Source organism: Chiloscyllium plagiosum, unplaced genomic scaffold, assembly GCF_037043375.1.
Source record: "Chiloscyllium plagiosum isolate Xiang-an unplaced genomic scaffold, Cpla_swu_hap1 HiC_scaffold_10, whole genome shotgun sequence".
NCBI lineage: Eukaryota > Metazoa > Chordata > Chondrichthyes > Orectolobiformes > Hemiscylliidae > Chiloscyllium > Chiloscyllium plagiosum.
The window spans coordinates 72,947,568-72,963,601 of NW_028270148.1; the positions used below are offsets into that span (position 1 = coordinate 72,947,568).

The 16,034-nt window shown below is 39.3% G+C and overlaps 1 protein-coding gene across 1 annotated transcript in view; it reads left to right on the top strand.

Annotated features, from left to right (window-relative positions):
• tiam2b (TIAM Rac1 associated GEF 2b) overlaps positions 1–16,034 on the top strand; it is a 243,392-nt gene that overhangs the window by 135,850 nt on the left and 91,508 nt on the right. The window contains exon 12 of the mRNA XM_043696135.2: positions 7,931–8,031. Within this exon, the coding sequence (XP_043552070.2) occupies positions 7,931–8,031 (101 nt within the window). The remainder of the gene's footprint in view (positions 1–7,930; positions 8,032–16,034) is intronic.

The window sequence follows — 16,034 nt, forward strand, 5'->3', positions numbered from 1 at the left end:
GATATAAACAGGGTTCTTCTCACCCTTGCAGCTGGCTCTGTGCTAACTGGGTCAATGTCATGTACTATGCACATGTAAATAAAGAGTGACCTGGTGACGTGATACCAGCCTTTGTGGAGTTATTACATCACTTTGTTTTTCTCACTTAGCTTCAAACTCAGCTGAGCTGCTCCCTCACAGTTCCCACAACTCTCCTATTCCTGGCTTGTTGTCAGGAAGGTTAGCAGGTTTCCTCACAAACTACCTGGAGTGTTTGGGAAGAGAAGCATCCAGGTTGATTTACTCTGGGCTCAGAAGTTGTTTGAGAGAGAAGCATGCATCAAGTTCCAAAGTGCTAAGAAGTCTTTCAACAGAGTAAAGTGTACTAAGCAATGTTCCAAAGAAAAGTAATTTAAACTAGAATGATGTTTTATTAGTCCCAGATTGAAGCGTTAAAGATACGTTCTGTGAGAAAGAAGTGACGTTTTTGAAGCTTATATAAAGTTAACTGTGTCAGGGACGGTATAGCACTGTAAGGAAACTAAGTTGGGAACATTATAATAATAATTTTTAAAGAGTTATCTACACTTCCATCAGTGGAATCGAAATTTTAATCATTTTACACCCAAAGTATTCAAGCAAACAGTAAAATCTCTCTCTGAAATAGGGTATTAGATGTTTGCAGATTGCAACAATAGTGGCAATCTATATTCCTTTATAATACAGATTCATAGATTTTTAAACATGCAATAGAAATGATCCAAGCATGGTACAAATTATTCCTTTTTTCCTCCTCTTTATCTTTGTATTGGACAGGGAATGGCACCTTAGGGAAGGGATGGCATGTTAGTAGTATTGCTGGATGAGTAATCCAGAGAACTGGCTAATGCTCTGGGGATCTGGGTTTGTATCCTATTCATGCAGATGGTGGATTTTGAATTCAATTAAAAATCTGGAATTTAAATTTTATTGATCATGAAACAAGTGTCATTTGTCAGAAAAATCCCATCTAGTTCACGAATGCCCTTTGGGGAAGAAAACTACCGTCCGTCCTTGATTTGGTCTGCATGTGACTGCAGACATACAGCGATGTGGTTGAATCTTAACTGCCTCTGAAATTGCTTAGCAAGCCACTCAGATGTAATAACTACTGGAAAGTCTACAAAAAGCAATAAAATAAGATGGACCACCAGAAACGGTGGTGGAAAGGGTTGGCACAGTGGCTCAGTTGGCACTACTGCCTCAGAGTGCTCGGGACCTGGGTTCGATTCCAGCCTTGGTGACTGTCTGTCTGGAGTTTGCATATTCTCCCCCTGTCTGCATGGGTTTCCTCCAGGTACTCCAATTTCCTCCCACAATCCAAAGATGTGCAGGTTAGGTGAATTGGCCATGCTAAACTGCATTGTGTTCATTGATGTGTAGGTTAGGGTTAAATGCAGAGTAATAGGGTAGGGTGGGTTACTCTTCGGAGGGTCGATGTGGACTTGTTGGGTCAGATGGCCTATTTCCACACTTGTAGGGATTCTATGATTCTATCAAACGGCAATAACAAACACAGCTCTGGTGAACTCCCTCAGACCATACTTCCTTACTGACACCCTGGGTCTAGTGCCAAAATTAGGAGACCAGTCAAGCATCATCATGGCATAGTTATACTTACAGAATCATACCTTACAATGTTCCATTCACTACCATCACCTTTTTTAGGTATGTCCTACTGAGCTAATGGGGCTAAGTGGCACAGTGATATACAGTCAGAAGGAAATTACCCTGGGAAACCTTTACATTGACTGTAGACACCATGAAGTGTCATGGCATCGGGTTTCATGTTTATTGAATTCAAATTATACATCTACTGTGGGGGGATATGAGCTCAACTACCCTGACCATCATTTGAGTCTCCGGATTACTAGGTCAGTGATAACACCATGTTGCCGCCACCACCCCAATGTTTGCTAATTAACACATACCACCTGTTGGCTGTTTAATCAATAGTCCTCCATGTTGAACAACATTTGGAGGAAACGTTGGGGAGGCAAGGGTGCAGGATGTGCTATGTGAGGGGGGGACTTAAATCTCAACCAATACGAGTGGCTTGGCAGCAGCAAGCTGGTCAAGTACCAAAGAACAAAGCTGCTGGATTGGGTCTTCAGCAAGTGGTGTGGGAACCACCAAGAGAGAAAAACATGCTTGACCTCCTCCTCACAAATCTTTCTGCCACAGATGCATCTGTCCATGACGGTATTGATAAGTGTGGCAATTACACAGTCCTTGTAGCAGCAAAGTCCTGCATTGTGAACTGAATGGAATAGATTAACTCTAATAGCTCAAGACTAGGCATCCACGAAATGCGATGGACCATCAGCAGCAAGATTATACTCTAATGCAATCTGCATCGTCCTAGTTTGGAATATCCCCAACTCTATCATTACCAGCAAGCCAGGAATCAACCCTGACTCAATCAAGAGCACTCCTCAAGAAGGGTTACACCTAATGGGTTTTGAGAGGGTTTGTAGCTCAGGTTGAGGTTCTGGGTGTAGGTTTGCTCGCTGAGCTGGAAGATTCGTTTTCAGACATTGCATCGCCATACGAGGTAGCATCTTCAGTGAGCCTCCGGATGAAGCACTGGTGGTGTAGCCTGCTTTCTATTTATATGTTTGGGTTTGTGATGTAATTTCCTACGATGTCATTTCCTGTTCTCTGCAGGGGATGGTAAATGGGACCCAGAGTTCCGGTTGGAATGCCATGCTTCTAGGAATTCTCATGCAGTCTCTGTTTGGCTCGTCTTAGGATGGATGTGTTGTCCCAGTCGAAGTGGTGTCCTTTCTCATCCATATGTAAGGATAGTAGTAAGAGGGGGTCATGTCTTTTTGTGGCTAGTTGATGTTCATGTATTCTGGTAGCTAATTTTCTGCCTGTTTTGACAATGTAGTGTTTGTTACAGTCCTTGCAAGGTATTTTGTAAATGACATTAGTTTTGCTTGTTTGTAGAGGATCTTTCAAGTTCATTAGCTGCTGTTTTAGTGTGCTGGTGAGTTTGTGGGCTACCATGATGCCAAGAGGTCTGAGTAGTCTGGCAGTCATTTCTGAGATGTGTTTGATGTAGGGGAGAGTGGCTAGACTTTCTGGGTGTCTTTTGTCTGCTTGTTTAGGTTTGTTGCTGAGAAATTGGCGAATTGTGTTCTCTGGGTATCTGTTGTTTTTGAATATACAGTATAGGTGATCTTATTCTGCTCTGCGTAGTTCCTCTGTGCTGCAGTGTGGTGGCTCTTTGAAATAATGTTCTAATGCAGCTTCGTTTGTGGATGTTGGGATGATTGCTTCTGTAGTTCAGTATTTGGTCCGTGTGTGTTGTTTTCCTGTAGATGCTCGTTTGAAGTTTCCCATCAACTGTTCGCTATACTGTGACATCTAGGAATGGCAGTTTGTTGTTTTTTTTCTCCTCTTTAGTGAGTTTTATGCCAGTAAGGGTATTACTGATTTGGGTATTATACATCAAAGACATCTAGGAAATGACTGCCAGGCTACTCAGACCCCTTGGCATCATGGTAGCCCACAAATCCACCAACACATTAAAACAGCAGCTAATGAACTTGAAAGACCTTATACAGACAACAAGCAAAATTAATGTCATTTACAAGATACCTTGCAAGAACTGTAACAAACACTACATTGGACAAACAGGCAGAAAACTAGCCACCAGGACACACGAACATCAACTAGCCACAAAAAGGCATTACCCACTCTCAGTAGTATCCTTGCATTTTAAAATGAAATGGAAACTGCATTTTTGAGCAAATTCCCTAATTTCTAACTTGCAAACAGCATTAAAACAAATGAACGCTATTAAAAAATGTCTTAAATGTTTTGCTCAACAAATTCCAATTAGTTTTATTAGAAATGTCATCCCTGTCCCAAACATAATAAATCTGTGTTGCCTTTTCTGCTCAGTTGTTCCTCCTTAATTATAGCTTCCAATAACCACCCCATCAACAGAATTTAGATAGGCAGGTTTCTTTTTAAATGCGGATTTACTTTGCAAATTTTCAGAGAGAGGAGACTATTTCTAAATTGAGGCAGCGCTGGATGACTATGGCTAAAATATATGCAATTCCCTGTCATGCTGCTGCTGCTAGTCCTATTCTTACCAGGAGATTTGCTGTCATAGTATATCATGTTCATCTATCTTGAACGTGCACTTTAGATTTTCTTTAATCACTCAATGTCATCCATTGTCCCAACTATGTCTAAATCAACCTTTTTGTCTCTTAGATTATCTTTTAAGACCCTTAATTTGATCAAGGTTCCCCATGGGAGACTGATTAGCAAGGTTAGATCTCACTGAATACAGGGAGAACTAGCCACTTGGATACAGAACTGGCTCAAAGGTAGAAGACAGAGGGTGGTGGTGGAGAGTTGTTTTTCAGTCTGGAGGCCTGTGACCACTGGAGTGCACAAGGATCGGTGCTGGGTCCTCTACTTTTTATTATTTACATAAATGATTTGGGTGCGAGCATAAGAAGTACAGTTAGTAAGTTTGAAGATGGCACCAAAATTGGAGGTGTAGTGGACAGCGAAGATGGTTATCTCAGATTGACCAGATGGGCCAATGGACTGAGAAGTGGCAGATGGAGTTTAATTCAGATAAATGCAAGGTACTGCATTTTGGGAAAGCAAATCTTAGCAGGACTCTTACACTGAATGGTAAGATCCTAGGGAGTGTTGCTAAACAAAGAGACCTTTGAGTGCAGGTTCATAGCTCCTTGAAAGTGGAGTCGCAGATAGATAGGATAGTGAAGAAGGCATTTGGTATGTTTCCTTTATTGGTCAGAGTATTGAGTACAGGAGTTGGGAGGTCATGTTGCAGTTGTACAGGACATTGGTTAGGCCACTGTTGGAATATTGCGTCCAATTCTGGTCTCCTTCCTATCTGAAAGATGTTATGAAACTTGAAAGGGTTCAGAAAAGATTTACAAGGATGTTGCCAGGGTTGAGCCATAGGGAGAGGCTGAACAGGCTGGGGCTGTTTTCCCTGGAGCGTCGGAGGCTGAGGGGTGACCTTATGGAGGTTTACAAAATTATGAGGGGCATTGATAGAGTAAATAGGCAAAGTCTTTTCCCTAGGGTCAGGGAGTCCAGAACTAGAGGGCATAGGTTTAGGGTGAGAGGGGAAAGATATAAGAGAGACCTACGGGGCAGCTTTTTCACGCAGAGGGTGATAAGTGTATAGAATGAGCTGCCAGAGGAAGTGGTGGAGGCTGGTACAATTGCAAAATTTAAAAGGCATTTGGATGGGTATATGAATAGGAAGGGTTTGGAGGGATATGGGCTGGGTGCTGGCAGGTGGGACTTGATTGGGTTGGGATATCTGGTCGGCATGGATGGATTGGACCGAAGGGTCTGTTTCCATGCTGTACATCTCTATGACTCAAAGGTATCAATTTTGCTCTGATTATTGAGCTGAATTTTCTCAGTCCTGTGAAACAATTTTTGGATTTGGGACCAGGGCAAATTAGACAATCTCACTTTGGGCCAAATCTGTAGTGCAATCCCTCTTCTGAATGCTCTTTCCTGAGCCAGAGTCTGACCAGCAGCGTCTGGCAGAGGTGGACCATTAATTGGGCCTAATTAAGTGCCTACTTTGGAGTTGCAATTGGTGATATTGTCAGAATCTTCATGACAGCAAATAGCTCCCACTGCTAAGGCTGAAATATGTAATTCCCTGGAGCTTCTCTCTTTTATTATGCCCCCACTAGGCAGAGCCATGGGTATCAGAGGGCCACAGATATAGCTTTCAAAATCCTGTGGCAGGTCTTCAGGGCGTACCTCTACCTACATTGATACATGTTCTGATGGTGCTGATGGCTACACATTGCTGTGGATTCTTTCATTGGGCTGTTGATTCCCTGGTACACTTGCCAAATTTAATTGGATCTCTAATTGGCACACTCTCTGAAGACTGACCAACATTTTGTTATGGGCATAGAAGTGGCCCAGACCATTGTGATTCAGACATTGGCATCCCAGGTATCTCAGCAAACCCCAGTCCACCCTTGCTTAAAGTTTCTCCCAACAACAAAGTTAGATTGATTATTCTGTAACTGTTGTTTTGAGTAATCTAGCAAGTACAGTTCTCCAGTTTTGTTACGCTGTTCTCATATTTGCCAATTTTCGCATTTTCGTTTTGCAATCGACTTTATTCATTACTATAAGATGTTGCTTAAAACTTTCACAAAGGTCTTGTCAAGTCAACCTCATATCTCTTTTGTGTGACAGTATATTTGTTTAATGTTTTTGTGAAGCATGTTAGGATGCTTTGCTCTGTTAAAGGAGGTGTATGAATGTATCTTGTTATTTACCCAAGTAGCAGTTTGCCCAAAGGCCAATTAGCTCATATAAAATTGTTGCCACTGCCTTTGGATAAAATCTTAATAGGTTTACAAATGTGTAGCCTCAGACTTGCTTTGCCTTTTTATATCTTCAGGGCATGGCACATAGCACTCTTCCAGTAAAATGAATCAACTGCAACTTTTTTAATCATATAAAGTTTACATCTGATCCAATTTTAAACTTATCTAAATTTCCCTCAAATTGTTTATAGTTCTTTAGGGATTTAACTATCCTTTATATAACTGAATTAAGCACCACATTATAATATTTGATTACTCTCTCAAGTGTATTTACACATAAGTAAATAAGATGGTGCAACATTGATATTAAGTGTAGATCTAATGCTGACTGGAGCTGTTCTGTCTTGGAACTGGAGTAAAGGGGCTTTCATCAAAACAAAATACTTTATTATGTTATGAGTAAAAATGTTATCCTGCTCAGAAAATTCATGTATGGCAGTGTACCTCAGTAAGTAAACGGTACTGGAGTTGAAATGTAAAAATACTTATCTTTTCTATATTTTATAACTCTTTGGGCACTATCTTTGACTGTTCATACACTATAATAACTGAATCATTGCAAACAGTAATGTGTGAGCAGCAGAAATGTAGTTATACTGTTACTCATACTATTAATGATTTTTCCAAGAAAGTGCACATAACTTCTGAAAACCCTTCTCTTTCTAATAGTTTATCAATGCAATAGGATGTTTCCCTTTAGCAACATAAGCATTTTAAAAGTTCTGACTAGAGTAATTGTATAGCAGAATGGATTAAAATATCTAATTTGCCACAAATGGGAGTGAAGCCTAAATGACGCATCTCCAATGTTCCTGCTGTTTAACCAACTCAAAACCCTGACATCTGCTGGCATTGGATGCGAGACATTTGCAGTGTAAGATATCTCTCAAGTAAATTTCAGTCAGATTTAGGAGGTAGTTGCTGAAATGAATTTTATGATAAGTATCAAATGCTGCAGAGAAATAAATTTTGAATTGGGTGCAGAAGCAAGTATTGCAGAGTAATTACTTAGTATTTAGCACAATGTCAGAAAAATAATTAATCCAGCACCCTTGAAGCAGGATGGTATTAGCAGTTTCTGGCTGTCTCTTTGAAAAAGAAACCAAGGAAAAGTTCAAATGTTTAGATTGTTGTCTGATTGCAGGTTTCTGTTTATGATATTTCTGAGTTTAGTTACTGATTAGTGTTTTCACTAGATTCTTGGTGTCATTTACAGCCAGGTAGGTCTATGGCAATACATTGAACAATTGATGTGTTTGTCGCCTTGCATCTGAGTAAATGAACGATTTGTTCTTTTATTTTTTCTTTCAAAAGCCCTGTGACATGTATCATCTAACTTCACGTTTTTTAAAAAATTCTTAAAAGTCTACCTCTAAATGTGACTTAGTTGATATTGTATTCTGAATTGCAAGTGAAAAGTATTTTTAAATTGGAATTCAACAGGACATTGTAGCTTTGAATTGAATCAGTAATAACACTACAACAAGAGAGCTTTACACACTGTTTTACAAAGAAAATGGTTAAATTTTTGTAAATTTCAGATTTCACTAGTGTGCCAGATGTGCCAGCTCTGACAAGAAGTATCCCAACAGACTTTGTGGAGTCATTGTATCAGGATGAAAATACTGAATCATTTTTAAAGGTAAGTGCTGACACTCTGTTAGTGCTTTGTAAACTACCGCGTGAGCTACATTTCTGAACAGAACTCTACATAAGATAGAATCAGCATTTAAGTTTTTCATAGGCTGGTACGTTGCTTTCCTTGGCTTTGGTAAATATCAGAAGTAAATAATTAGAATGACAGAATATATAGTATATACTAAGACAGAAATATTGGTGTAGACGTTGTGAATTTTAGGTCGCTCTTAATGAGGTTCCAAGAAAACAACAATGAAAGGCTTAATGTTTTATTTCCATGTTGAAATCCATTAAAAATAATCAACCTAACTCATTTCTGTTGTTTAATACCGGTCTAACATTTCAATTTCGTTTTGACTCCAGCGGTTTTCAAAACTTAACATTTAGATGCCTTCACTTCGAAATATGTTTGCAAAAGCATTAGATTTGCTTATGAGAGTATTCTTTCTCATGTGTTTATTCTTAGTTTTCCGTTGAAAGGATTGAAATGTTAGTAACTCTAATCTGTTTAGATGCATGTTGTAGTTTTAATCGCTCCTTTCTCTTTTCCATTTTCCCATGTGAGAAGGCTTTTATTCTTTAAAGTAGTACAGTTGGAAGGCCTTCAGTATCTCAACTAAGTGACCAATATTTAAAACTTTGGGTTTCAGGCTATTCCACCATGGAGGGTATTGTATCCAATCTTGGTTTTAAGAGCCCTTGGCCACTCACAATCAATAAGGGATTGTGGCTGTTTAGTTTCCTCCACCAAATGATCCAGAATGTTTAGACTGACTTGCACTTTGTTAACTCGGCATATTTCAGAAACAAGATAGTCCAAGAGTTATGTAAAAGTTGATAACACTCCCTCTGCATCTCTTTCTCCTCACTCCTTGGTGAATATAATCCCCAAGAGCTCCCTTCAGCAGACCATTGTAGATTAGAACCGAACAGAAACTGGAAACTTGCTGTGCAAGTACAGCCTGAGTAGCATTTCATCCCAATCTATTTGAAAGTAACCATTTGTTAATGTTTTTTGCATTGTTCAGATTTAACTTTTAGTTGTACAAGCAACATTTATTTGGCTCAGTGCTGATATATATTTTGTGAAATTGGCTAAGTAGTTATGGTCAGAGTGTCATGCTAAATAATACGAAATTTAGTGTGTCAATCTCTTACATCCTTATTGAAATAAATTGTGTATTTTACTTTTTTGTTTTGAATAATTAGTAATCAAAACTAGGACCAGAAATTATGTGCCTGCAGAATAATCTATTCAAATATTTTGAAAGGCTATCTTCGGTTAACTATGACAATTGTTATTAAAAACAATGCAATCCACATGCACATTCTCAAAATTCAAAATTAATTTTGAGTCTCTATAAAAAAAATGCGATATGAGAGAGAATTAGCCCATGTTTTCTGCTCCCTTTCAGCCCCTTGAAGGTTCATTGTACTGACATTCTGCATTAAACTGATGTGTCTTGATGCAGTGAATAAATGCATTCAAAGTGCTGTTGAAATTTGCAGAAATAGGTGTGGCAAAATGCAGAAATAACCCAAATATTCGTTAAAAATTTCACAATAAAAATCCCCCAATACATTTCGGTTAACTGTTCTGGTGGAAATGTTTTACAAACCAAGTTTGTCACAAGAAAATTACACAACTCAAACTAAAAAAAAACTCAATTATTGCAGAAAGTACACAGTGAGTCACTCAACCTATCATTTCCCTATCCAGCTGTTAACTTTTTGGCTGTCAATGCTTTGTTTAAAGTACTCCAATCATGTGATGCACCAAATTAATCACTCCTTTTTCTCACAATATTCAAAGTGCTTGCTGTGTATTTCCAGAAATTTATGTTTTTAGTTACTGGTGTCTGTGATTGAAGCTGGCTGATTAAATACCGTTCAGAATCAGTGAGCTGAGATGCAAGTTCAGTTACAGTGCTGTCAGATCAATTTGAAGCTCATCATTGATTCTAGTGGTGAGTCATTGTGTGTCTCATGTAAAGAACACAGTATTTTCACTAATTCATCAGGCTTTCATTCTGGAACTGATGCCCACCAGAGCATTCAGATGGCTTCCTGAATGGAGTTGGGCTAACAAAAATGTTCCATAATTTTTTTTCATCGGAAAAGTGATCCATTTGTTCAAAGGATATTTCAAACGTAGAGTATTCATCATTACGCCTCCTAACAAAGAAATTGCATTGTATGCAACACTTCAAAGCCCTTCATAAATCTAAAAGAATTTCACATGAAGAGAATTGCTATTTAATTATTTGGATAAAATTGCAGTTATTTTAGGTACTACAAAAACCCATAAAATAGCCCATAAGTGATTGGCAACTTTTTTGGTTAAGTACATTGTAGAATAATATTCACTAAAGACTCGGGAGGCCTTTTGCTCTGCTTGAAATAGTGTCATGAAATCTTTAACAAGCAGTGGAACTATTAGCGTAGACAGATTGTGGGCGGCACGGTGGCACAGTGGTTAGCACTGTTGCCTCACAGCACCAGAGACCTGGGTTCAATTCCTGCCTCCACTGTGTGGAGTTTGCACATCCTCCCCGTGTCTGCGTGGGTTTCCTCCGGGTGCTCCGGTTTCCTCCCACAGGTCAGGTGAATTGGCCATGCTAAATTGCCCATAGTGTTAGGTGCAGGGGTAAATGTAGGGGAATGGGTCTGGGTGAGTTGTGCTTCGGCGGGTCGGTGTGGACTTGTTGGGCCGAAGGGCCTGTTTCCACACTGTAAGTAATCTAATCTAATCTAGGATTTTAATTTAACATTTTACCCAAAATAGGTCATCCTTGACAAAATAGCATTTCTGTTTCATGAACATAGAAGCCTAGATCTTGGCAAGCTTACTGCAAGCAACATGTTATCGTGATGTGAAAGGTAGATAAAGCACGGACAAGATGTTGTAGAGAATCGATGGTGAATCGTAATCTGCATATCAAAAAAGTAATCGCTTTTGTTTTGACAATCTTCCTATATTTATGTCTAAAAACAAATTGATTCCTGTGTTTGTAAGAATTCCTAATTTTTATAACTTGAATTTGAATTTAAGAGAATGCAGCTTTGAAACTGAAGTTTTATTTGAGCTTTAAAAGTAAAACTCCAAGTTGCACTTCAAATTAGTAAACAATTTCATTGTGATCTGTGGTTGAACATTGTACTAAGGCTGTGAAAATATTTACATTTCCTGTTTGCTTTGACCCAGTTTTGACCATTTAAGGAGGAAGCCGTACTATTTGAACTCCATATCCTGCTTCAAATATGAAGAATTGCTGCAGCTGGTGTCACTCTAGTGATGCAGCTTATAACTTATTTAAATATTCTCCCTTCATTCTCTCAGCTTTAGGGTGCTAGTGGCACAGCAGTTGTTTACTGTTCACTGAGCCCAGAGATCCAGTTTCAAGTCCCACCTGCTCCAGCGGTGTGTCATAGCATCTTTGAACAGGTTGATCAGGATTTTATCCCTTTGGCTCAAAATGTGATGCTACATAATCCTAAGATTTCCTTAAGAGCTACCACCCACTGCAGTAAAATTTTATTCAGCAGCCTGTTCATGCCTTAAAACAAAATGCAGGATGAGTAAATGGCAATAGAAAAACAGCAAGACAGGCATTTAATTTCGAGTTGCAAGTTGTTCGTGTGGCGCAGAATCCTTAAGCAGCTCCAATACCGGCTATCCAGTAAGAAGTTGTGTTTTCATTAACAATTTTAAAAAATTGGATGTGGTCCACTTTCTGCAAGTATATAATTCTTTGTCATTGGAGACGTAGTAAGATCATAGTTCATTTAAGTGAGTGCATCTTCAGAAGTGAAATTAGGAGTTTAAGGCGCTAGAGGAAGAATCCATTTTTGGTGCTGTTTTGTAACCTTGGGATCCTAAGTAAAATGTGGCTTAATGAATTGCAGCTGTGTGCCAGTTTCTCAACAGTAATGCTACCACTGAGTGCTATGTAATTTTATGTACCATTATCATCTGAAAGCACCCATTACTGTCAAAGCTGCATTCAAGCTTTGTCAGCTCCATTGGTATAGTCTTTGAGCTATGAATAAAATTATAATGTGACAGGAGGAGAATTGTACTTCTTGCAGAAAAAAAGACAAATGATCTCTTCCAAAAAAGGCAACTTATTACTGCAGCTTAAGTGAACCTACAGCAGGCTTCATCCATATATATAATCTAAAAGTAATTTTGAAACACAAAATGATGTTTGTGTCATACTGCAGTTGCTTCTATAACAATGTTGTGTAGTGCGAATCATCTTTATGAACATTATGCATGGTGACAAAAGGGGGAAGCTTATACATTTGATGTTATCTGCCCTCAAACCATTTCCTATTGGTGGACAATGATGTTTGAAGGCAAGGAGGAAGTATTGAGAAGCATCTGTATTTCTGTTTATTGCTCTTTTAAAGTTGATTTTGTGACATTTGCTTTGCTTTCCACCTCGGGTTTTCCATTTCTTAAGTTTAAAAACACAGTGAGTGTCAAGTCACTCTCTGGATTCGGCTAGATGTTTTTTTATTCCCCGCTCTCCCAGAGTGTGGATCTTTGAACAGCAGCACAGGTAAGATCATGTCAAAGCACTGTTTGAAGTCAAGTTCTGAAATATAATAATTAAATGAAAGAAAAATATTTAAAAATGCCTCCAAATGTAATGTTGCTTTTAAATAATGAAAGTATCACTAGTGTTGAATGATGTCATAGGTCTCCAATCATCATCCATGCCAAATGTACAATTTAGCAACTGTGCAGTTTTAATGTCAGCTTCCAAATGTATCCAGCCCTCATTTGAACAAGTTTGAAGCATGTTATTTTAGCAAAATTGTTACTACATACATAATTGCCTCCTAGCTTAGATTATTTCACATGCTTTCTGAAATGCTTTGGTGTATGCTACTGCACAACAAAGCTTGTCGTAATTTTAACTTTTATAGAAGAATATTTATAAATGAGGTAGATAATCTGTAGTAACAACAACTACAGTAACATTGAAGAATGGAGCACTTTCAGGAAAATGAAAACTATGATTATCATGTCAATTATGTTTTTTTAGCAGTCACAGAAAACATGGACTTCAGTAAGGCATTCAACAAGGTTCCCATGGGAGACTGGTTAGCAAGGTTAGATCTCATGGAATACAGGGAGAACTAGCCATTTGGTTACAGAACTGGCTCAAAGGTAGAAGACAGAGGGTGGTGGTGGAGGGTAGTTTTTCAGACTGGAGGCCTGTGACCAGTGGAGTGCCACAAGGATCAGTCCTGGGTCCACTACTTTTCATCATTTACATAAATGATTTGGATGTGAGCATAAGAGGTATAGTTAGTAATTTTGCAGATGATACCAAAATTGGAGGTGTAGTGGACAGCGAAGAAGGTTACCTCAGATTACAACAGGTGTCTTGATCAGATGGGCCAGTGGGCTGAGAAGTGGCAGATAGAGATAACTCAAGTAAATGCAAGGCGCTGCATTTTGGGAAAGCAAATCTTAGCAGGACTTATACAATTAATGGTAAGGTCCTCGGGAGTGTTGCTGAATGGAGACCTTGGAGTGCAGGTTCAAAGCTCCTTGAAGGTGGAGTCACAGGTAGATAGGATAGTGAAATACCAAGGTTTTTTAGAAAGCATGTGAAATAATCCAAGCTCGGAGGCAATTGTGAATGTAATAACAATTTTGTTAAAATAATATGCTTCAAACTTACATTTGGAAGCTGACATTAAAACTGCACAGTTGCTAAATTGTACATTTGGCATGGATGATGATTGGAGACCTATGACCTTTATTGGTCAGATTATTGAGTACAGGAGTTGAGAGGTCATGTTGCGGCTGTACAGGACATTGGTTCGGCCACTGTTGGAATATTGTATGCTGTTCTGGTCTCCTTCCTATCGGAAAGATGTTGTGAAACTTGAAAGAATTCAAAAAAGATTTACAAGGATGTTGCCAAGATGAGAGGATTTGAGCTATTTAAGCTGTTTTCCCTGGAGCATCGGAGGCTGAGGGGTGACCTTATAAAGGTTTACAAAATTATGAGGGGCATGGATAGGATAAATAGGCAAAGTCTTTTCCCTGTCATGGGAGAGTCCAGAACTAGAGGGTATAGGTTTAGGGTGAGAGGGAAAAGATATAAAAGAGACTTAAGGGGCAACTTTTTCACACAGGGTGGTACGTGTATGGAATGAGTTGCCAGAGGAAGTGGTGGAGGCTAGTACAATTGCAACATTTAAAAGGCACCTGGATGGGTATATGAGTAGGAAGGGTTTGGAGGGATATGGGCCGGGTGCTGGCAGGTGGGACTAGATTGGGTTGGGATATCTGGTCGGCATGGATGGGTTGGACCGAAGGGTCTGCTCCCGTGCTGTACATCTCTATGATTCTATGACTATCCTCTTGACGAGGTAGTGAGTTGGTGTTTATATACCTCTGGATCTTGTTCTTATTTCATTCATGTGCTAAATTTGGGTTGAATTGAAAACCAGTTGTCACTGAAAGGTTAAACTGGCATGGGGGTAGGGTTCAAACACTTTGTTTCTGTTAAACACCTCAACAAGGTTCCCATGGGATTTTCTTCTACATGTTGACATTCTACTAAATAGCTGAAGGAATTAATCTATAAATATATTTGCATGAATACTGCTACTTCCATGGTGCATTGCTCATGAAAGAGTTATTCATTTCTATGCTTAAATATTTATGTGCTGACAGCTTGCTAATTGTGGCTTGTCCATTTTTAGTCATGTTCCACAATTTCAGGGAGGATGAATTGGTTTGCAGAAAGAGAATGCTGGTTATATATTTTTTTTTCGCTTTCTGTACTCTGATCAACTGTAACAGCTGTTATGGTACTCCATCTCAAACCTTGTGCAGGTCACAATCAAACAAGGAGGCACTCATGGCTCTGAAACTTAATCCCTCTACCAATAAACACTAACACACCATATGCCGCCTTAACAACCCTATCAACCTGAGTGGCAACTTTCAGGGATCTATGCACATGGACACGGAGATTTCTCTGCTCATCTACACTACCAAGAGTCTTACAAATAGCCCAGTACTCTGTATTCCTGTTATTCCTTCCAAAATGAATCGCCTCACACTCTTCCACATTAAGCTTCATTTTGCACCTCTCAGCCGAGCTCTGCAGCTTATCTATGTCCCCCTGTAGCCTGCAACATCTTTCCATACTGGCCGCAACTTCACTGACCTTAATGTCATCCACAAATTTACTAACCCATCCTTTTACGCCCTCATCTAGGTCATTTATAAAAATGACAAGCCGCAGTGGCCCCAAAACAGAGCCTTGCAGTACACCACTAGTAACTGAACTCCAGGATGAACATTTCCCATGAACCACCACCCTCTGTCGTCTTTCATCTCGCCAATTTCTGATCCAAACTGCTCAATCACCCTCAATCCTACGCCTCTATATTTTTTGCAATAGCCTACCATGGGGAACCTTATCAAATGCTTTACTAAAATCCATATACACCACATCATCCGCTTTACCCTCATTCATCTGTTTGACCACCTTCTCAAAGAACTCAGTAAGGTTTGTGAGGCATGACCTACCCATCACAAAACTCTGTTGACTATCCCTAATCAAATTACTCCTGTCTAGATGGTTATAAATCCAAACTGTTATAAACTTTTCCAGCACTTTACCCACAACCGAAGTAAGGCTCACTGGTCTAGGATTGTCTCTAATCCCTTTCTTGAGCAACAGGATATTTGCTATCCTCCAGGCTTCTGCCACTATTCCTGTAGACAATGATGACATAAAACTCAAAGTCAAAGATTCTGCAATATCCTCCCTAGTTTCCCAGAGAATGCTAGGATAAATCCCATCTGGTTCAGGGGATTTATCTTTTTTCACACTTGCCAGAATTGCTAACACTTCCTCCTTTTGAATCTCAATCCCGTCTAGTCTAATGGTCCTTTTTCTTATCTCAGACTCCACGTACAACTTCCCACTCCTATCTTTGACTGGAGCCTAATCTTATTCTAGTCAT